Below are 18,894 nucleotides of genomic sequence, written 5' to 3'. Positions count from 1 at the left end.
ATATGAAACACAAAACATTTTTAAAACATTGCCTACAGTGTCACCAACCAGAAATAATGTGTTAACTTTTTCTTTATATCTAGACTTTCTGAAACTTCGTTTCTATGCATATACACATGTGAAAATGTATGCTTCTGTTGTAAAATAGCGTATTATGTATATTGTTTTATACCATGAAGTTTTAAAATCAGCTCTATAATAAAAATATTCTATATAGCTGTATTTTCTTCTTTACACTAATTTCTAAAGGCTTCAAAAGATTGCATAAATAGACCTTGCATAAATAGACCATAATTTGTTAGACATTTAGGTCATTTAGATGTTTTGACTTTTATTATTATTATTATTATTATTATTATTATTATTATTATTGGCAGTGTGTCTCCAGCAATTTAATGAAGGTACAGGTACTCAGTAGTCTTTTAGCAGAGAAACCTATGCAACATTGCATAACCCAATGTTTCTCAGACTCCTTTTTCATTGTTCTGACACAACATTGTTCTGGAAAACTAGTTTCAGTGACTCAGTGGACATAAGAAGTTGGCCTTGGGTATCAGAACATGGTAAAGAAGAATCTCTATGTCCTTAGTTTCTTAGAAGTTGTGTTGTTGTTTTTTTTTTTTTTAATCAGAAATGGATGTTAAATTTTATCACCTGGTGTTTGGCATCTACTGAAACTTTTTTATTTTTTTATTTTTATTTTTTTCAGCTTTCTTGAGATGTGACTGACAAAAATTGTCTAAATTTGTGATGTACAATGTGATGTTTTGATATTCATTATAACATGTAACATTATAAATGTATACATTCATTAATGTAATGATTTGGTAAATAAAATTCCTAATATGAATTGTTACATTTGTAAACTAGATCCTAATTACAGAATATAAATTAATTTGGATTTACTAGTATTTTATTTAAAATTTTAGCATCTCTAAGTTTCACCTGAAGTGTTTTTTTTTCCCTTGTGCTATCTAAATGAGATTTTGCTCAATATAACTCTGACATTTTTAAATGAATGAGATTTTTATCATCTGTTTTAATTACCTAATATTTTCTCTTTGAAGGGTATCCCTTACTAAAGTACTCCTTAATATTTTTGTGTAAGGGATCTGTCCTTAGTATTTTTGCTTAGAGGATAGTTTCAGGGTATTTTTGTTAATGGTTCCCTTGGCTATTTTTCTTTTCTCGGCTGTATCAGTACAGGTAATTAATATTTGCCAGAAAGTTATCTATTTGGTCAAGACTTTGAAGTTATTTCTATATATTGAGCATAATTTCTATGTTTTATACTTATAAACATCTATGTTTAGAGCTCACTGATACTGTATTCTTGGGTCTTTGTCTTTTTTTTTTAATCTTTATTTATTTTTGAGAGAGAGAGCATGAGCAGGGGAGGGGCAGAGAGACAGGGAGACACAGAATCTGAAGCAGGCTCCAGGCTCTGAGCTGTCAACACAGAGCCCAACATGGGGCTCGAATTCAAGAACTGCCATATCATGACCTGAGCTGAAGTGGGATGCTTAGCTTAACCACTGAGCCACCCAGGCACCCCAATGGGTCTTTGTCTTTTGATCTTGCTTAGTATTATCTGCTCTTTGTTTAGTTCTTTGGTTTTTAACTTTTTTTCTGTTTCACTCAATTTTCCTTGCCCATTTCTTAAAAGTTAAATTTATATATCAAATAATCTAAAAATCAAATAATCTAAAAATCTAATACTAAAAAAAAAAGAAAGAAAGAAACAGGCCCTTGCTTTAACCTTCTCAACTCATATCTCACTCCCTAGAGGAATCCCCTCCAGTTTTAATTGTTCAGGTCTTACTTTTGATATTTAATTCCATATTTCAAAATAAATTCTTGATTTTTCAGTTTTGAGAAATTATCTATGAATTCAAACTGTGAAGGATGAGGTTTAGGAAACACAGAATAAGTATTACATAAAGTCAAGGTAATATATTCGTAGGCAGAATAAGCCTAAATTTCTAAGTACATTAAATTTTACTCCTAATGTTATTCCTTTAATTAGTTTTATGAGAACATGCAAGATTTCTATTAACATACAAATGCATCATTAGGGTGCTCCAGAAGTTATTTTGTTTTTTCAATCTCTTCACTTAATTTATTTTTTCAGGCAGTTATTAAGCCATGCAGAATCCTAAAAAAGTAAATACGGATATGAATAGGAGAAAATAGGTTCAGAGCATGTGAAACTGTCCAGGGCTTGGTAAGGACAGGAGGATGGAAAATTAAACATAGGAAGGGAGGCCATCTTTTTTTAAGGCACTAAAGTAACTTTTGCCTGAATTAAATGTAAGCCTGAGGCACAAATCATGCTGCTTCCTTGTGTGTCAAACTAAAATGATACATAAATTGGTCCTCTTCTCTTTTTTGCCATATTTTAAACCTTACTTTGGATGCTGCAGACCTATAGGAATAACAGTGTGCTACAGGGACCTATAAGGGGCATCAGTCTTTTCTACCCATTCTGTTAAAATAGATTAAAAGGCTTTAATGACTTAATTTTAATGAATCAATATTCAAATGGTTGAATTCCTCTTCCTTTCCTGCTTGCTTCTAGTTTAAGCTGGCAAGACCACAAAGTTTGCAAAATTCTGCCTCATTATTTATTCCAAAGACAACATTTAAATTTATTCTTTGCAATAATGAAGCTTAAGCTGGAGGGATTGAGAAAGAATGTTGGCTACAGAGTCCTGATAGCTGGATTAGTTAATCAAATATACTGGTCAATTTTAATTGAAAAATTTTGCCAACTTACTGTGGTAAAATAAGGTAGCTTATATCAAACTATGTCTCCAGAATTGTGATCTGTGAAATAAAAACATTATTTAATAAACAGTGGATTTGAATTTTTGTTTTGTTTTGTTTTTTTACTGTCAGAAGCAACCTTGACAGGATCAGAGTCAAGGAATATTTTCATAATGGACACTTCATCCAAAGAAAATATCCAGTTATTCTGCAAAAGTTCAATGCAACCTGTCGGGCAACCTTCCTTAACAACAGAATATTCTTCCTCAAAGGAGAAACAACAGTGCTGTGGTGAACTGAAGGTAACAAGCAGTTCAACAGTAAACAACAAATAACCCTATGTAGTGAACTAAAGAGTAACAAAGAATTAGGGGGGGGGGGGGGTTGTTGGGGAGAATTATTTGGTGGAGTCCATTTTTTGACTCTCCATCCAGATGTTTGCTACACAATTTTATAATTCATGTTTCTATGCAGTTACATATTTTCCATATGAGTTAGAAGCAAGAATTTTTTTTTCCTTTTTAAAAAGCGATCTTAGATGCAACTTATTGAAACCACACTTTATCAGGCAGTGAAAGCAGTAGTCTCTCTCTACCATGTAGGTTGTTACTGCATATTACTTTCGGGCCCCATTTCAATGCCCCTCCTAAACTGAAATGAGAGAGGAGAAACTAATGTTTATTCAATTTCTACCATGTACCAGATATTATGCTAAGTATAGTGATAGCATTTAATCTATGAAATGTCCATCTATTCCCATTTTGTAAATGAAAATTTTAAACTTTCCTTGCTGCACAGTAAAGGGTAGCATTGCTTTTTATTTTTTTTTATTTTTATTTTTTAAATTTTTTTTAACGTTTTATTTATTTTTGAGACAGGGAGAGACAGAGCATGAACAGGGGAGGGTCAGAGAGAGGGAGACACAGAATCTGAAACAGGCTCCAGGCTCTGAGCTGTCAGCACAGAGCCCGACGTGGGGCTTGAACTCACGGACTGAGAGATCATGACCTGAGCTGAAGTCAGCCGCTTAACCGACTGAGCCACCCAGGCGCCCATAGCGTTGCTTTTTGAATGGTGCTCAGTGTGACTCCCAAGTTCCTGTTCTTTCTTTGTACCAAACATTCGCTTAGCAAATATATGTGTGTGTTTTCATACAAATGCTCATCTATTCTATGGATATTCCATCACAGACTCAGGTCTGGCAAAATACATAAGCCAGCTATTAAAAAAAACATTCATTTGAGAATGAATTTAACTTGAATATGAACTCAAGCACAAGGATAGTAGCTGTACTTTTTTTGGTCTGCTATGTTCCTGCTATGACTGTGAAACAGTCATGAGTACTAGACTTGATAAGATGTTAAGTGTTTGTTTTATATCCTTGTTTTATTTTCTTACCTATGTATGGTTCCTTCCACTCTTTGCTTCACCATACAGTGGATCTTTTTTCAAAGCCAAGACTCCTTCAAGTATCCTTGAGGGGAAGGGGTGGAAAGAAGGGAAAAAGCAGAATTCAATATACATTCTGAATGAAATATATTTCAGAATTTGTATTTTTAGGAATCTGCATGAGCTTGAGGCTGAAGATAGCCTGTACCCATCCTTGAGAGAAATCTTCAGTGATAACAAGCTTGTTAGATTGTTCTTGGTTTGCATTCTTGTTTGTCTGTTTGTTTAGTAAGTTTCCACATGTATGTCAAGCTGGAGTCAGACTAAGTGTGACTTGTCATATTTTCCAGGTATTTTTGGGTGCCTTGTCTTTCGTTTACTTTGCCAAAGCATTGGCAGAAGGCTATCTGAAGAGCACCATCACTCAGATAGAGAGAAGGTTTGATATCCCCTCTTCACTGGTGGGAGTTATTGATGGTAGTTTTGAAATTGGTAGGTATTGCAGATACATGGCTTTACTTTTAAGTACAAGGTCTTCTAGGCGTTACTAAATGACATCCTCACTGCATTCTGTTGTTGCTAGGATCAGACTCTCTCTGTAAATTCATGTTTAGACAGAATTTACTAGGACCTGTTACAGTGGAGGCCAGGTGTTCACTATTATATGACACACAATTCAGAGTTTCCAATCAGAGTGAGAGACTTTCCTAGAGGAGAGGGTGAGATGCTATTGGGATTTTGAGTTAAAAATATTCAGGAACTGTCTTTACAGAAGAGTTCTATATCCTGAAAGCCCTGTGATTCAAAATTTGGAAGAATTCACATGGGTTGTACAAATCTTTATTGTAATGATTTAAGAAGTGAAACCATAAAAGAAGTTTTCTGCCCAGTGACCTAGAAAAAAATCCTATTAACGAGAACAGTAGAGCAAAGCAGGCAAGAAAACTTCTACTCTCATGTGTCTTTGGGTAGCATTTGACTATCGACTTCCTCTTGGCACTTGAAAAGACCAAATGATTTTAGTCACTGTGTTGGAAGTACTTTAAAGAGTATAATTCCACCTAGAGCTTCCTGAATTGATAAGGTACAAGGCTGTAATTCTTTGTTAAAATAGAGAATTGGGGTCCTTACTACCTTGGGACTCAGATATTTACTTTATGTAGTAAAAGCTCTAATGGCTCCAGTTTCAGCTCATGTGAACTTACAGAAATGTGAGGAAGTATTTTTCAACTCTTCAACAATGACCTTTTTAGTTCATCCTGTATATTTCTGTTCTTACTCTGAATATCACAAAACTAATTAAAAGAATGAAAAGGTAACCTTTTACCTTCAGGGTTTTCTTCCCAAATCCTTCTTTCATCATCCTACCAAAAAAATGGGAATGCTTAGGTCAGTACTAATCAAATGTTAATGTACATCCGAATAACTGGGCAACCTGGTGAAAATGCTGATGCTGAGTCTGTAGAAATTGGAATAAGACTCTGCCTTTCTAACAGGCTCCCATATCACATGAAGCTGTTATTCAATGGGCCATACTTTCTGTAGCAAGTGTTTGAAACATCTGATCACATCACTCCCTTGAGTAAATTCTGTAGATAGACCTAGATAGTTGATGTAGTACTTGATGCCTGTCCTGTCTATAGCCCTAAACTGAATGAAGGGCCATGGAGAGTCAAGATAAGGATGACACACATAATCACAGGAAGAAATGAGTATAAAGAGGCAACTAGTTCTAATTGAAAGAACAAATCACACAAAAAGAAGAAGGAATGAACAGATAGAAAATTACATATCAAGTGGTACTTCTTGCTCACTCCTGATTATAGTATAAAAACATTTTAGAGCTGAAGAGACTTAGAATATGGTCCAAACTTTTTCTTAAGTCCCCAGGTCCTAATGCAACTTGAGAGAGCCTATATTTGATACAGAGTACTAACGTTTCACAGGAAGTGACAAAGGACCCTGAGAATAAATTGATATTAATTCTTTCAGACTATTCTAAGGATAGAAGCTGTTTATTGAATTAGATACAGTAAAATGCTTTGAAATCCTCTCACTTCCATTGCAAACCTTTATTCCAAAACATCACTAGGTTTTCTCCAGTTGTTTGCAATCCACAGTTTTTCAGAAAAGTGGGTTTCCTGACCATAATCCTAATTTATTCCTCTTGCCTCTCTCCACATTCCTTCCTTCCAGGATTCTGGATGCACTATCACCTTTGTCTCTAGCTCCCATTTCTTCTTTTTTGCAGAACAATCTCATTTATCCTTTGACATCAGTTGGCATTATTATCTAATGTCCACACACCAGGCACTCAGTTTTTTTCCCAAGTAAAGTATTTTTTCAAACCAAAGTCTTTCTCCAGCAACAGCAGAGTTGCCAAGAAAATAAAATGTTTTCTATATTATCACTTCCTAATATTTCCAGATACTCTTTCTTTCAAAAGTTTTCCCATATATTCTTATAAATATTTAAAAGTTTTGCTTTCCATATTTTAGTATTTAATCAACTTCATGTAGACATTATAAAAACTTTGTTTTTTAGAGTAGTTTTGGATTCACAGCAAAATTAAGTGGCAGGTACAGAGATTCCTCATATATACCCTACGCCTACCTATACAAAGCCTCCTCCATGAAAACATCCCCCACCAGAGTGGTATATTTGTTACAACTGATGGACCTACCATAACATTATCATTCAGAGACCATAGTTCATATTAAGGTTCACTCTTTGTGTTGTATATTCTAAGGGATTGAAAAAAAAAAAAAAAAAATATATATATATATATATATATATATATATATATATAATGCTAGATATAGCATTATATATCTCTATCTCTATATCTGTCTATATATATATATATCTATATCTATCTATATATCTATGTATATATATATCTATATCTATCTATATATCTATCTATATCTATATCTATATAGATAGATAGATATATAGATAGATAGATATAGATATATAGATATAAAATGCTAGATATCCATGCAAACTACTTTCCCTGCCCTAAAGATCCCTGTGCTCTACCTGTTCTTTCATCATGTTCCCCTACCCTCTGGCAACCACTGATCTTTTTACTGTCTCCATAGTTTTGCCTTTTCCAGATTGTCATATAGTTGGAGTCATATAGTATGTAGCCTTTTCAAATTCGCTTCTTTCACTTAGTAATATGCATTTGGGGTTCCACCAAGTATTTTCATAGCTGGATAGCTCATTTCTTTTTAGTGCTGAATAATAATCCATTTTCTGGACAGGCTTTGGTTTATTTATCCATTCATCCACTGAAGGACATCTTGATTGTTTCAAAGCATTGGCAACTATGAATAACGCTGCTATAAACATCCCTGGGCAGGTTTTTGTGTGCACATGTTTTCACCTTCTTTGGGTAAATACCAAAGAGCATAATTGCTGGATCATATGGGGAAAAATATGTTTAGTGTTGTAAGAAACTGTCAATTGTTTTCCAAAGCTTCTGTGCCATTTTGCATTCTCACCAGCAATGAACAAGAGCTCCTTTTGCTCCATGCCCTCACCAGCGTTTTATACTTTGGATTTTGGCCATTCTAATAAGTGCATAGTGTTATATCATTGGCACCTCAATTTGCATTTCTCTTATATGACGTTCAACATCTTTTCATGTGTTTATTTGCTATCTGTAAATCTTTTTTGGTGACCTGTCTGTTATTTGGTCCATTTTTTAATCTCACTGTTTGTGCTTTATTGAGTTTTGAGTGTTCTTTGAATATTTTTGGTAACAGTCCTTTATCTGATATGATTTTTGCAAATGTCTTCTGTCAGTCTGTGGCTTGTCCTTTTATCCTCTTTTCATTATCTGTCACAGAGCAAACTTTTAATTTTGATGAAGGCCAGTTTATCCATTTTTTTTTGTCACAGATTATGCTTTTGATGTTGTATCTAAAAAGTCATCACTAAACCTAAGGTCATCTAGCTTTTCTCCTAAGTTATCTTCTAGAAGTTTTATAGTTTTGCATTTTACATTTAGGTCTGTCATATATTTAGACTTTATTTTTATGAAGAGTGTGAGATTTGTGTCTAAATTCATTTTATTGCATGTGGATGTCCAGTTGTTCCAGCACCATTTGTTGGAAGGATTATTCTTGCTCTCTCATACTACATTTGCTCCTTTGTTAAGGATCAGTTAACTACATTTATGTAGGTCTGTTTCTGGTCTATGTATTCTGTTCCACCATCTATTTGTCTATCCGTTCACCACTGTTACACTGTCTTGTTTAATGTGGCTCTATAGTATATATTGAAGTTTGGTAGTGTTGATCCTTTAACTTTGTTCTTTTTCAATATTGTGTTGGCTATTCTGGGTCTTTTGCCTCTCCAGGTTGTCAGTTTAGAAGTCAGTTTGTCAGTATCCACAAAATAATTTCCTGGGATTTTGACTGAGATTGAATCAATAGATCAAGTTGAGTAGAACTGGCATCTTGATAATACCAAGTCTTCCTATCCATGAACATGGAATGCCTCTCTGTTTTCTTAGTTCTTTGATTTCTTTCATCAGAGTTTTTTAGTTTTTCTCACATATATCTCATACATGTTTAAGATTTATACCTAAGCATTTCATTTTGGGGATGATAAGGTAAATGGTTTTTCAAGTTCATTGCTGGCATGTAGAAAAGCAGTTGACTTTTGTGTATTAACCTTGTAGCTTGCAATCCTGCTATAATCATTTGTTGGTTTCAGAAGTTCCTTTGTCAGTTCTTTTGGATTTTCTACATAGATGATCATATCTTCTGGGAATGAAAACACTTTTATTTTTTCCTTCCAAGTCTGTGTACCCTTGCTTCTTTTCCTTGTCCTGTTGTATTAAGTAGGACTCCAATACAGTAATGAAAAGTAATAGTGAGATGGGACATTCTTGCTTTGTACCTGATCTTAGTGGGAAGCTTTGAGTTTTTCATCATTAAGTATGATGTTAGCTATATATTTTTGTAGATATTCTTTGTCAAATTGAGGAAGTTTGTGTCTCTTCCATGTTTATTGAATTTTTATCACGAATCGTTGTTGGATTTTGGTCAAGTGCTTTTCTGCATCTACTGATACGAGCATGTGATTTTTCTTCTTTAGCCTGTTGATGTGATAGATTATATTAATATAATTTCTAATGTTTAACTAGCCTTACATACCTGCGAAAAATCCCACTTGGTCATGGTATATAATTCTGTATATTGTTGGATGTGATTTGCTAATATTTGCTAATATTTTGTTGAGGAATTTTCTACCTGTGTTCATGAGAAATATTAGTATTAGGGCAATGTTGGCCTCATGGAAATGACTTAGGAAATTTCCCCTCTACTTATATCTTTTGAAAGAGATTATAGAAAATTGGTATACTTTCTTCATTACGTGCTGGGTAAAATCCACTAGTGAATCTTTTGGAGTCTGTGCTTTCTGTTTTAGAGGGTCATTAATTATTGGTTCAATTTCTTTAATAGATACGGGCCTGTTTATATTATCTATTTCTTCTTAGGGAAATTTGGCAGATTGTGTCCTTCAAGAAATAGGTCTATTTTATTTAGGTTATCAAATTTGTAGGCATAGAAATGTTCATAATACTCCTTTACTATCTTTAAAAATTTTTTTTAAGTTCATTATTTTTTGAAAGAGACAGAGTGTGAACAGTAGAGGGACAGAGAGAGAGGGAGACACAGAATCCAAAGCAGGTTTCAGGCTCCGAACTGTCACCACAGACCCCTTTGTGGGCCTCAAACTCAAAAACCTGAGATCATGACCTGAGCTGAAGTCGGAAGCTAACCCACTGAGCCACCCAGGCGCCCCTCCTTTATTATTTAATGTCCATGAAGTTTGTAGTAGTGTCTCCCTTTTCATTTCTGGTATTAGTAATTAGAATCTTCTCTCTTTTCTTCTTGGTGAGCATGACTATAGGTTTATATTTTTATTTAAAAAATACATTTTATTAACAATTTTTTAATGTTTATTTTTTTTTTTTGAGAGAGAGAGAGAGAGTGCATGAGTGAGCACAAGTGGGGAGGGGCAGAGATAGAGAGGGAGACACAAAATCCCAAGCAGGCTCTGAGCTGTCAGCACAGAGCCCAACGTGGGGTTCAAACTCACAAACTGCAAGATCATGGCCCAAACTGAAGTTGGACACCCAAACAACTGAGCCACCCAGGAGCCCCATGAGGCTTATTGATTTCGTTGATCTTTTCAAAGAATCATCTTTTGGTTTTGTTGATTTTCTCTTCTGAGTTTCTGTGCTCAATTTCATTTATTTCTGCTGTAATTTTTATTATGTCTTTTCTTTTGCCTCATTTGGATTTAATTGGCTCTTCTTTTTCTAATTTTCTAGATGGAAACTTAGATTACTGGTTTTAAATTTTTCTTCTTTTCAAAAAAATTTTTTTTAACATTTATTTATTTTTGGGACAGAGAGAGACAGAGCATGAATGGGGGAGGGTCAGAGAGAGGGAGACACAGAATGTGAAACAGGCTCCAGGCTCTGAGCGGTCAGCACAGAGCCCGACGCGGGGCTCGAACTCACGGGCCGCGAGATCATGACCTGAGCCAAAGTCGGCCGCTTAACCGACTGAGCCACCCAGGCGCCCTTAAATTTTTCTTCTTTTCTAATATATGCATTCAATGCTCTAAAGTTCCCTCTAATCATTGCTTTTACAACAACAGTCTTCTGTTACATTTTCTATTTAGCAATTCCTGGAATATTAGAATAATGTTAATATCTAATATAATATTTATGCAGAAACCTTGTTGAATTTATGTTAATTTTTTTTTAAAAAATTTATAGTTGACACACAATAGTACCTTAGTTTCAGGTGTACAACTTAGTGATTTGGCATGTTTATACTTTATGTTGTGTTCACCACAAGTGTGGCTACCATCTCTTCCATTATATCACTACTGCAGTATTATTGACTGTATTCCTTGGGCTGTGCCTTTTATTCCCATGACTTACTCATTGCATAACAAGAAGACTGTGTCTCCCTCTTCCCTTCATCCATGTTGCCCAACCATCCTTCTCCTCTGGCAACCATCAGTTTGTATTTAAAGGTCTGATTCTGCTTTTTGTTCATTTTTTAAGATTTCACTTATGAGTAGAATCATATGGTATTTTTCTTTCTCAGTCTGACTTATTTCACTTACCATTATACCTACTAGGTCCATCCATATTGTCCTAAATGGCACAGTCTTGTCCTTTATATGGCTGCATAATATTCCTGTGTGTGTATGTGTGTGTGTGTGTGTGTGTGTACGTACACACCTCCTTTATCCATTCATTTATGAATGGACATCTGGGTTGCTTCCATATCTTGGATATTGTAAATACTGCTACAATAAACGTAAGGGTGCATACATCTTTTTTAATCAGGGTTTTCATTTTCTTTGGGTAAATACACAACAGTAAAATTATTTGTTCTTGTGGTATTTTTGTTTTTAATTTTTTGAGGAACCCCCATACTATTTTCCACCATGGCTGTACCAATTTTCCTTCCCACCAACAGTGCATAAGGTTTTCTTTTTCTCCACATCCTTGCCAACACTTGTTATTTTTTGTCATTTTGATAGTTGCCATTCTAACTGGTGTAAGGGGATATCTCATTGTGGTTTTGATTTACATTTCCCTGATGATTACTCATGTTGAGTATCTTTTCATGTGTCTGTTGGCCATCTGTGTGTCTTCTTTGGAAAAATGTCTATTCAGCTCCTCTGCCCATATTTTAATCAGATTGTTTTTTGGTGTTGAGTTATATAAATTCTTTATGTATTTTGGATATTAACCCTTGTCAGATATATCATTTGCAAATATTTTCTCCCCTTCAGCAGGTTATCTTTTGTTTTGTTGATGGTTCCCTTTCCTGTGTAAATACTTTTTATTTTTATATAGTTCCAATAGTTTATTTTAGTTTTTGTTTCCTTTACATGAGGAGACAGATCTAGAAAACTCTTGCTACAGCCAATGTCAGAGAAATTACTACCTGTGTTCTCTTCTAGGACTTTTATTGTTTCAGATCTCAAATTTAGGTCTTTAATCCATTTTGAGTTTATTTGGATGTATGGTATTAAAAAGTGGTTCAGTTCCATTCTTTTACATATGGCTGTCCAGTTTTTCCAACACCATTTATAGAAGAGACTGTCTTCCCCATTATATATTTCTGCTACCTTTGTTATGAATTAATTGACCATTTAATTGTGTTTATTTCTGGGGTGTCTACTCTGTTCTTTTGATCTCTGTGTCTATTTTTGTGCCAATACCATGCTGTTTTGATTGCTACAGTTTTGTAGTTATCTTGAAATCTACTTTGTGATACATTCAGTTTTGTACTTCTTTCTCAAGATCACTAGTCTTCTGTGACTCCATACAAATTTTAGTATTATTTTCTCTTGTTTTGTGAAAAATGGTGTTGGTATTTTGACAAGGATTGCATTGAGTCTGTAGATTGCTTTGGGTAATATGAATATTTTAATGATATTCATTCTTTCCATCTATGAGCATGGAATATCTTTCCATTTGTTTTTGTCATCTTCAATTTGTTTTTTTTAAAGCAGTTTTAAATGTTTGTTTATTTTGAGAGAGAGCGTGCCCACGAGTGGGGGAGAGACAGAGAGAGAGGGAGACAAACAATCCCAAGCAGGCTCTGCAATTGTCAGCACAGAGCCCGGCTTGGGGCTTGAACTCATGAACCATCAGATCATGACCTGAGCCAAAACTAAGGTCAGATACTTAATCTATTGAGCCACCCAGGTATCCTTGTCATCTTCAGTTTCTTTCATCAGTGTTTTATGGTTTTTGAAGTATACTTCTTTCGCCTCTTTGGTTAAGTTTTTTCTTACATATTTTATTCTTTTTAGTCCAGTTGTAAATGGTGTTGTTTTTAAAATTTCTCTTTTCTTCTCTTTTGTCATTATGGTATAGAAATGCTACCAATTTCTGGTTATTTATTTTGTTTCCTATTACTTTACTGCATTTATTTATTATTTCTAGTAGTTGTTTTATGCAGTCTTTAGGATTTTCTTTTTTTCCCTTTTTTTAAGTTTATTTATTTATTTTGAAAGAGAGCAACCAGTGAAAGGGTAGAGAGAGAGAGGGAGAGAGAGAATCCCAAGCAGGTTATATGCTTAGCAGCACCAACTCACCAACTATGAGATCATAACCTGAGCTGAAACCAAGAGTCAGACACTTAACCAACTAAACCACCCAGGTGCCCCAGGATTCTTTATAGTATAAATATGTGTCATTTTAATTGTCTATAGATGTCTATAGTAGAGTTTTCTGAATGGACAATCATATTGTCTGAGACAGAAGTCAGTTTTATATTATTCTTTCCAATTCTTAGATCTGTTGTTTGTTTTTGCCTTATTGCCTTGGCTTCAGTACTATCTTAAATAGAAGTAGTGACAATGGGCATTCTTTTCTCATATGTGACCTTAATGAAAATGCTTTTATAAATTCATTAAATAATATGTGTGCAGTGTAATATGGTAGATACACTTTATTTTTTTTTTTAAATCTTTAATCAATTAGCATGAGTGAAGGAGGGACAAAGAGAGAGAGAGAATTCCAAGCAGACTCCACACTGTCAGTGCAGAGGCCTACGTGGGGCTTGATCTTGCAAACCATGAGATCATGACCTGAGCTAAAATCAAGAGGTGAACACTTAAGCGACTTAGCTACCCAGGTGTGCCTGGTAGATATACTTTAAAAGTTAATATGCTCAAATATTTTTCTTATCATAAATGAGTGGTTAATTATATTGGATGCATTTACTACATCTGTTAGGATAACCATGGAATTTTTCTCCTTCTTTAATTTAATACAATGACTAAATATATATATATATATATATATATCTTATTTGGTGGTACCCTTGCACTTCTGGAACAAATTGCATTTGGTCTTTTCTTTCATTGTCCTTGTCTAGTTTTGGTTTCAAGGGTATATAAGTCTTATGAGTTGGATGGCTTTCTTTTCTGTTATCTAAGTACTGTGTGTGTGTGTGTGTGTGTGTGTGTGTGTGTGTGTGTGTGTGTGTGTGTGTGTTGAGAGAAATGAAGAAAGAGAAGGTGGGGAGAATCTGTTCCTTAAAAGCTTGGTAAAACCATTTTAAAACACTCTGGATCTGTTGTCTTTTTCAGAAGCTAGTGATAGTAAATGTGAAAGAATTTTGATATCCAATTTAGTTTTTTAGAGATTACTTATTGCCATTTATTTTCTATGTGTATCTTCTGAGAACTCAGAGGGATACAAAGTAAAGAAAGCAAAAACACTATAGATATTATAGATGCTAAAATGGTATTATGTAGTCTTTGGCATACTCACTAATGTAACACAGAAACAGTCTGTAAACCTGAGTTCTTTATTGTGAAGTGTTGGTGGTGTGGGAGTTGGGGAGAATAGGTAATGTTGGTTGCAGGGATACATTACCTATAACTGAAGGTCAGCTTTTACTTTGTCTTATTCACTGTAACACATTAACAAAAGTATAGACATAATTATCAATGTAATATGATACAAAGTTTCTTCTACTAAATGCTTAAATACGGAATGAGAAATCTCATACTCAATATTTTTTCCCCTGTGAAAATTAAAACAAGTTTAATTCTTTCTGAAGCCATAAAACCTAGAGCCACTGTGCAAGCTAATTTTCTCACTGTCATTATTGTCCTCAAGTCTATAAAAATTGCTACTCTTTTTGCACTTGACTAAAGCTGGCAATGTGAACAAACAGTAGTAAATTAGATGATTGCTTACAGATGTAAGCAAACACAGTCTTGCTCGAAAATTGGAAACATCGAAGAAAGCTTCAAAGCAGCACTATCCATCAGCCATCACAATCAATTGCTGGGGAATTGCTAAGTTCTTACTCTATCTAGCAGTGAAGATTTTAAAGACTATTCCAAATGCAAAGAACTGAAACTTTAAGCCTTTTGAAATCTAAGATTCTAAACAATGTTTATCAAACCGTATTTCAGGAACCATCTCCATCAGCACATATGAGCTAGTTTTAAAAATGCATATTTCTTGACCTACCCCTAGATCCATAGAATCAGAATCTGTTGGGAGCTTCCAAGATACTACATTTTTAAGGTTTCTGTTACTGTCACCACCACCTTTCAGCGTTTTTGTGTACAGCAAAATATGAGGATGTTTTCCCTAAAGCATATTTAATCACTCATCACCATCATCAACTAAAAGTAATTTATCATATGCTTCTCTAGAGACATTTTCAAAAAGCATGAATTATACTTGCAGAAAAATTCTTTTTTGTACTAATATGAATTTCATAATTTGATTTCATAAAGTGAGGTACAGTTGTGTTTATCATACTTTTTTTAGAAGGAATATCTGCTGAAGCAAGAATTTGTAATGTATGTTTTAAGAGCAAATGGGAAACTGACAAGTTTTAATAAAAAATATTAATGAATGAAAAAACAGTAATAAGGTTCACTTCAAAATCATTGAGGAAAACTTAAGAGAACACCTAAAGGAACTCTTCTACAATTTGATTTACTGTTAAAACACTTTTAAAAGGGCAAATAATCAGGGTAGATGACAATGAGGTAGTTTTGTTGATAATTAAAGTATTTTGATAAATGGATGAAATAATTGAAGTAATGAGCATGGAGACAATTTCAACAGTCATCTCAGATTAAAGAGAAGAGAAAAAGGATGGGAAGGATGGTGGGGAGACAGTTTAGTCAAAACAAAGAATTGCCAGAACGGCTATAGACATTCATGCATTTAATATGCTGATGACTTTTTCTAATTTATCTAACTGATGCACATTTTATTCTTTATCTGAAGGGAATCTCTTAGTTATAACATTTGTTAGCTACTTTGGAGCCAAACTTCACAGGCCAAAAATAATCGGAACAGGGTGCCTAATCATGGGAGTTGGAACACTGCTCATTGCAATGCCTCAGTTCTTCATGCAGCAGTAAGTCTAAAGCAATTATCTTTTTCTTGATTTAACCAACTGTATTGCTCACTTTTTATAATTACAATTGTTTAAATTTAAGAAAATCACACATGGCTTAAAGCATGATGATTTATACTTTATTTTTGTTATAGCCTCTGGGAAAAAATTCAGAATACTTACAAGTTTGCTTAAAATTTAATAATCTGTAAAAAAATTGATATACAGCTATGTATCGATGTCAGCAAAAACTAAAGGGAAATTTCACTATATGTCTTCATTCAAAAAATTTATCTGGGGAGACAAAATAAGTAAAAAATTAGTGTATTGTGGTAGATGTCAAATGGGTAATGAATGAATGCTTCTGACAATATGCTGGGTCACTTGACTGGCAGATCATTGACTAAGGGTATTTTATCAATTCAAATAGCTATTCAGTGTCCAAATACTATCTCATAGAACTTTTTCAGTAGGTATAGGTTGTCGGTATCCTTTAACCCTGAAGGCTGCTTTTGGTACTTTTGCTACTAAGTTTGTTAGTACTTGCATACAACTTTAGTAGTTCCAAAGATTTTCCACCATCTTTATATCATTTCACTTTTACCTGTGAAGTAGAAGAGCATAGTTTGTCTTTTTAGTTTAGGACTAATGATCATGACTTAGTCAACTTTTTCAAGGTTAGGTGTCCTGTAATTATAGAACTGGAATCCTAAAACAAGTATTCTGACTTCATGCATATCTATGTTGCCTTCCTTATCCATGGTTACCTATTGCCAACTGAGAGAAGTGACTACCTAGAGGTTTTGAAGCAAGATAATAGTTTTTTAAGATTATATATCAAATAATACTTTGATACTGTTCACTCTAGATCATTGTATCATGACATTTTAGAGCTATACAGACTTAGGTATGATATAGTACAAACGTTTTCTTGGATTCCCAAGTTACTATATAAATATAGTCAGATTTTTACCTCTGTGGTCAATCTATAAAGATAGTGCACAGAATCCTCTGAGTGGGATCTCTTGTACTTATTTGGATAGTTTCCCTGGCCCCTTCATTTTTACTTGGAGAGAGATCGGTGTTTTCAGAACTTCTGCCAACTCTTTGAACACCTATCCAGCCTCCTTTTCATGAGGCAGAAGTTTTCCTTGGATCACTGAGGTTCTACAAAGGTGCCGTTTGGAGTCAATGGAAAAACAGTAAGCAAAGGAAAAGGCTGAGGAAATGGATCTTCACTCTGCCTAATCCCTGCTTGATCAATAGCTGTGACACTACTATCTGTTCTAGTCACTGAACCCCCATGCAACAGTTTGCCAGGTGGTGGGGGTGGGGGTAAGAATTCCATTACTTAAAAACATAAAATTAGAAAGTAGTTGCAGAGGATAAATAAATCTATGACTCTTGACATAACTCATTCTGCAGTGGGTCTTTTCTGTATGACCTTGGACATGTTACTTAAGCTTTCCAGGCCTCAGTTTATGCATATTAAAAATAGGTATTATAAGTATTAAAAATAATAACTAGCTTATAATATTGCAAATATTAAATGAGATGACACAGGTAAAATGCTTGCTAAGTTTCCTCATATATCTAGTAACTGTGTCATTATTGTTATGCATTGTTATGAGACCTTCTTAGATCATTAAGCCACCTGGTTTTAACCAGAGACAAGTAATGGGTTGTCTTCAGATTAATAATTTTGTCACTTCAAGTTAGTGACAAATATAAAACATTCTGTTTCCCCTTAATCAAAAGCCAAAACCTCAAGATCACAAAAGTGGTAAATAGCAACAAAGCATTTCCACAGGGATCTTAGTAATTTGAGTACAATCGTTTAGCAGTCAAGCAAAAGAGGGAGTTCACACATGACTGTCTAGGTTCTTACATAATTGCAAATTTTAGATGCCAAGTGAATGTTGACTTTACTAGTATTTGAAGTTTTCCAGTTAAAGAAGTAAAATTTTCTAGTAAAAGATTTTTCTTTTTTCTAGTAAAAGAAAATCAGAAAAAGACCAGCCAGGCAGCCAGGCTAGGGTTATCAAAGGTTGCCAAAGGGTCAAAGACAAATCATTAGACACTACTTTTTTGTATGTTTGAAGTTACATTTGTTTATTTATTATTTAGTGTCTGCATTGGCCTGGTACTGTGCCATGTAATGGGGCTACTTCAGTGAGAAAAAAACAAAATGAAATTAAACAAAAATATATGTGCACAATTTTTACCCATGAAGTTTACTATCTACTAAGGGTTATTATAATAACTTCTTTTTAACTTTTCACAGTATTATTTGGACAATTGTCCAAATGTCATTTTTGATCTCCAAGAGACCACTGTACTCTTCTGCCTAGCAGAAATACTTTTGATTTCCAGCAAAACATAACACTGATAATGGATATCAATTATTGAGGGGCTACCATGAACAGACTGTGTTTAGCTTTATGTGTGTGAGCTCACCTGAATCATGAATTTAAAAAATATATATTGGTGGTTTTTCTAGGTAATGCAGATAGAGTAGAGACAAAAAAATCTCTGTTCTCTTGGATCTTATGAGGAGGAGACAGATAATAAAGAAATAAATAATGATACAGTATTCCAGATAATGTTAAGTGCTATATAGGAAAATAACCTGCTGAAGACACATAAGGAGTATGTTGTGGGGAGGAAGGGTTGCAGTTTAAAGTAGGGTTATGAGGGGATGGCTCACCCATATGATGACCCTTGGGAAAGACTGAAAGAGATGAAGAAGAGAGCCATGCAGACACCTGGGGAAGAAAGATTCTGTGCTGATTGAATAATGAAT

At 34.3% G+C, this 18,894-nt stretch overlaps 1 protein-coding gene and 1 long non-coding RNA gene across 7 annotated transcripts in view; one reads left to right on the top strand and one right to left on the bottom strand.

Annotated features, from left to right (window-relative positions):
- SLCO1C1 (solute carrier organic anion transporter family member 1C1) overlaps nucleotides 1-18,894 on the top strand; it is a 74,807-nt gene that overhangs the window by 6,320 nt on the left and 49,593 nt on the right. For all 6 annotated transcript variants that reach the window (XM_058743493.1, XM_058743492.1, XM_058743495.1 and 3 more), the window contains 3 exons: nucleotides 2,899-3,068; nucleotides 4,506-4,647; nucleotides 15,980-16,112. In XM_058743493.1, the coding sequence (XP_058599476.1) occupies nucleotides 2,940-3,068; nucleotides 4,506-4,647; nucleotides 15,980-16,112 (404 nt within the window). In that variant the 5' untranslated portion in view covers nucleotides 2,899-2,939. The remainder of the gene's footprint in view (nucleotides 1-2,898; nucleotides 3,069-4,505; nucleotides 4,648-15,979; nucleotides 16,113-18,894) is intronic.
- Nucleotides 1-18,894, bottom strand: part of LOC131519914 (uncharacterized) — a 63,481-nt gene that overhangs the window by 10,580 nt on the left and 34,007 nt on the right. The window contains exon 2 of the long non-coding RNA XR_009265872.1: nucleotides 4,165-4,240. This is a non-coding gene — a long non-coding RNA (uncharacterized LOC131519914). The remainder of the gene's footprint in view (nucleotides 1-4,164; nucleotides 4,241-18,894) is intronic.

The sequence above is a fragment of the Neofelis nebulosa genome, chromosome 8 (genome assembly GCF_028018385.1).
Source record: "Neofelis nebulosa isolate mNeoNeb1 chromosome 8, mNeoNeb1.pri, whole genome shotgun sequence".
Lineage (NCBI taxonomy): Eukaryota > Metazoa > Chordata > Mammalia > Carnivora > Felidae > Neofelis > Neofelis nebulosa.
This window is presented reverse-complemented; position numbering and strand designations above follow the sequence as displayed.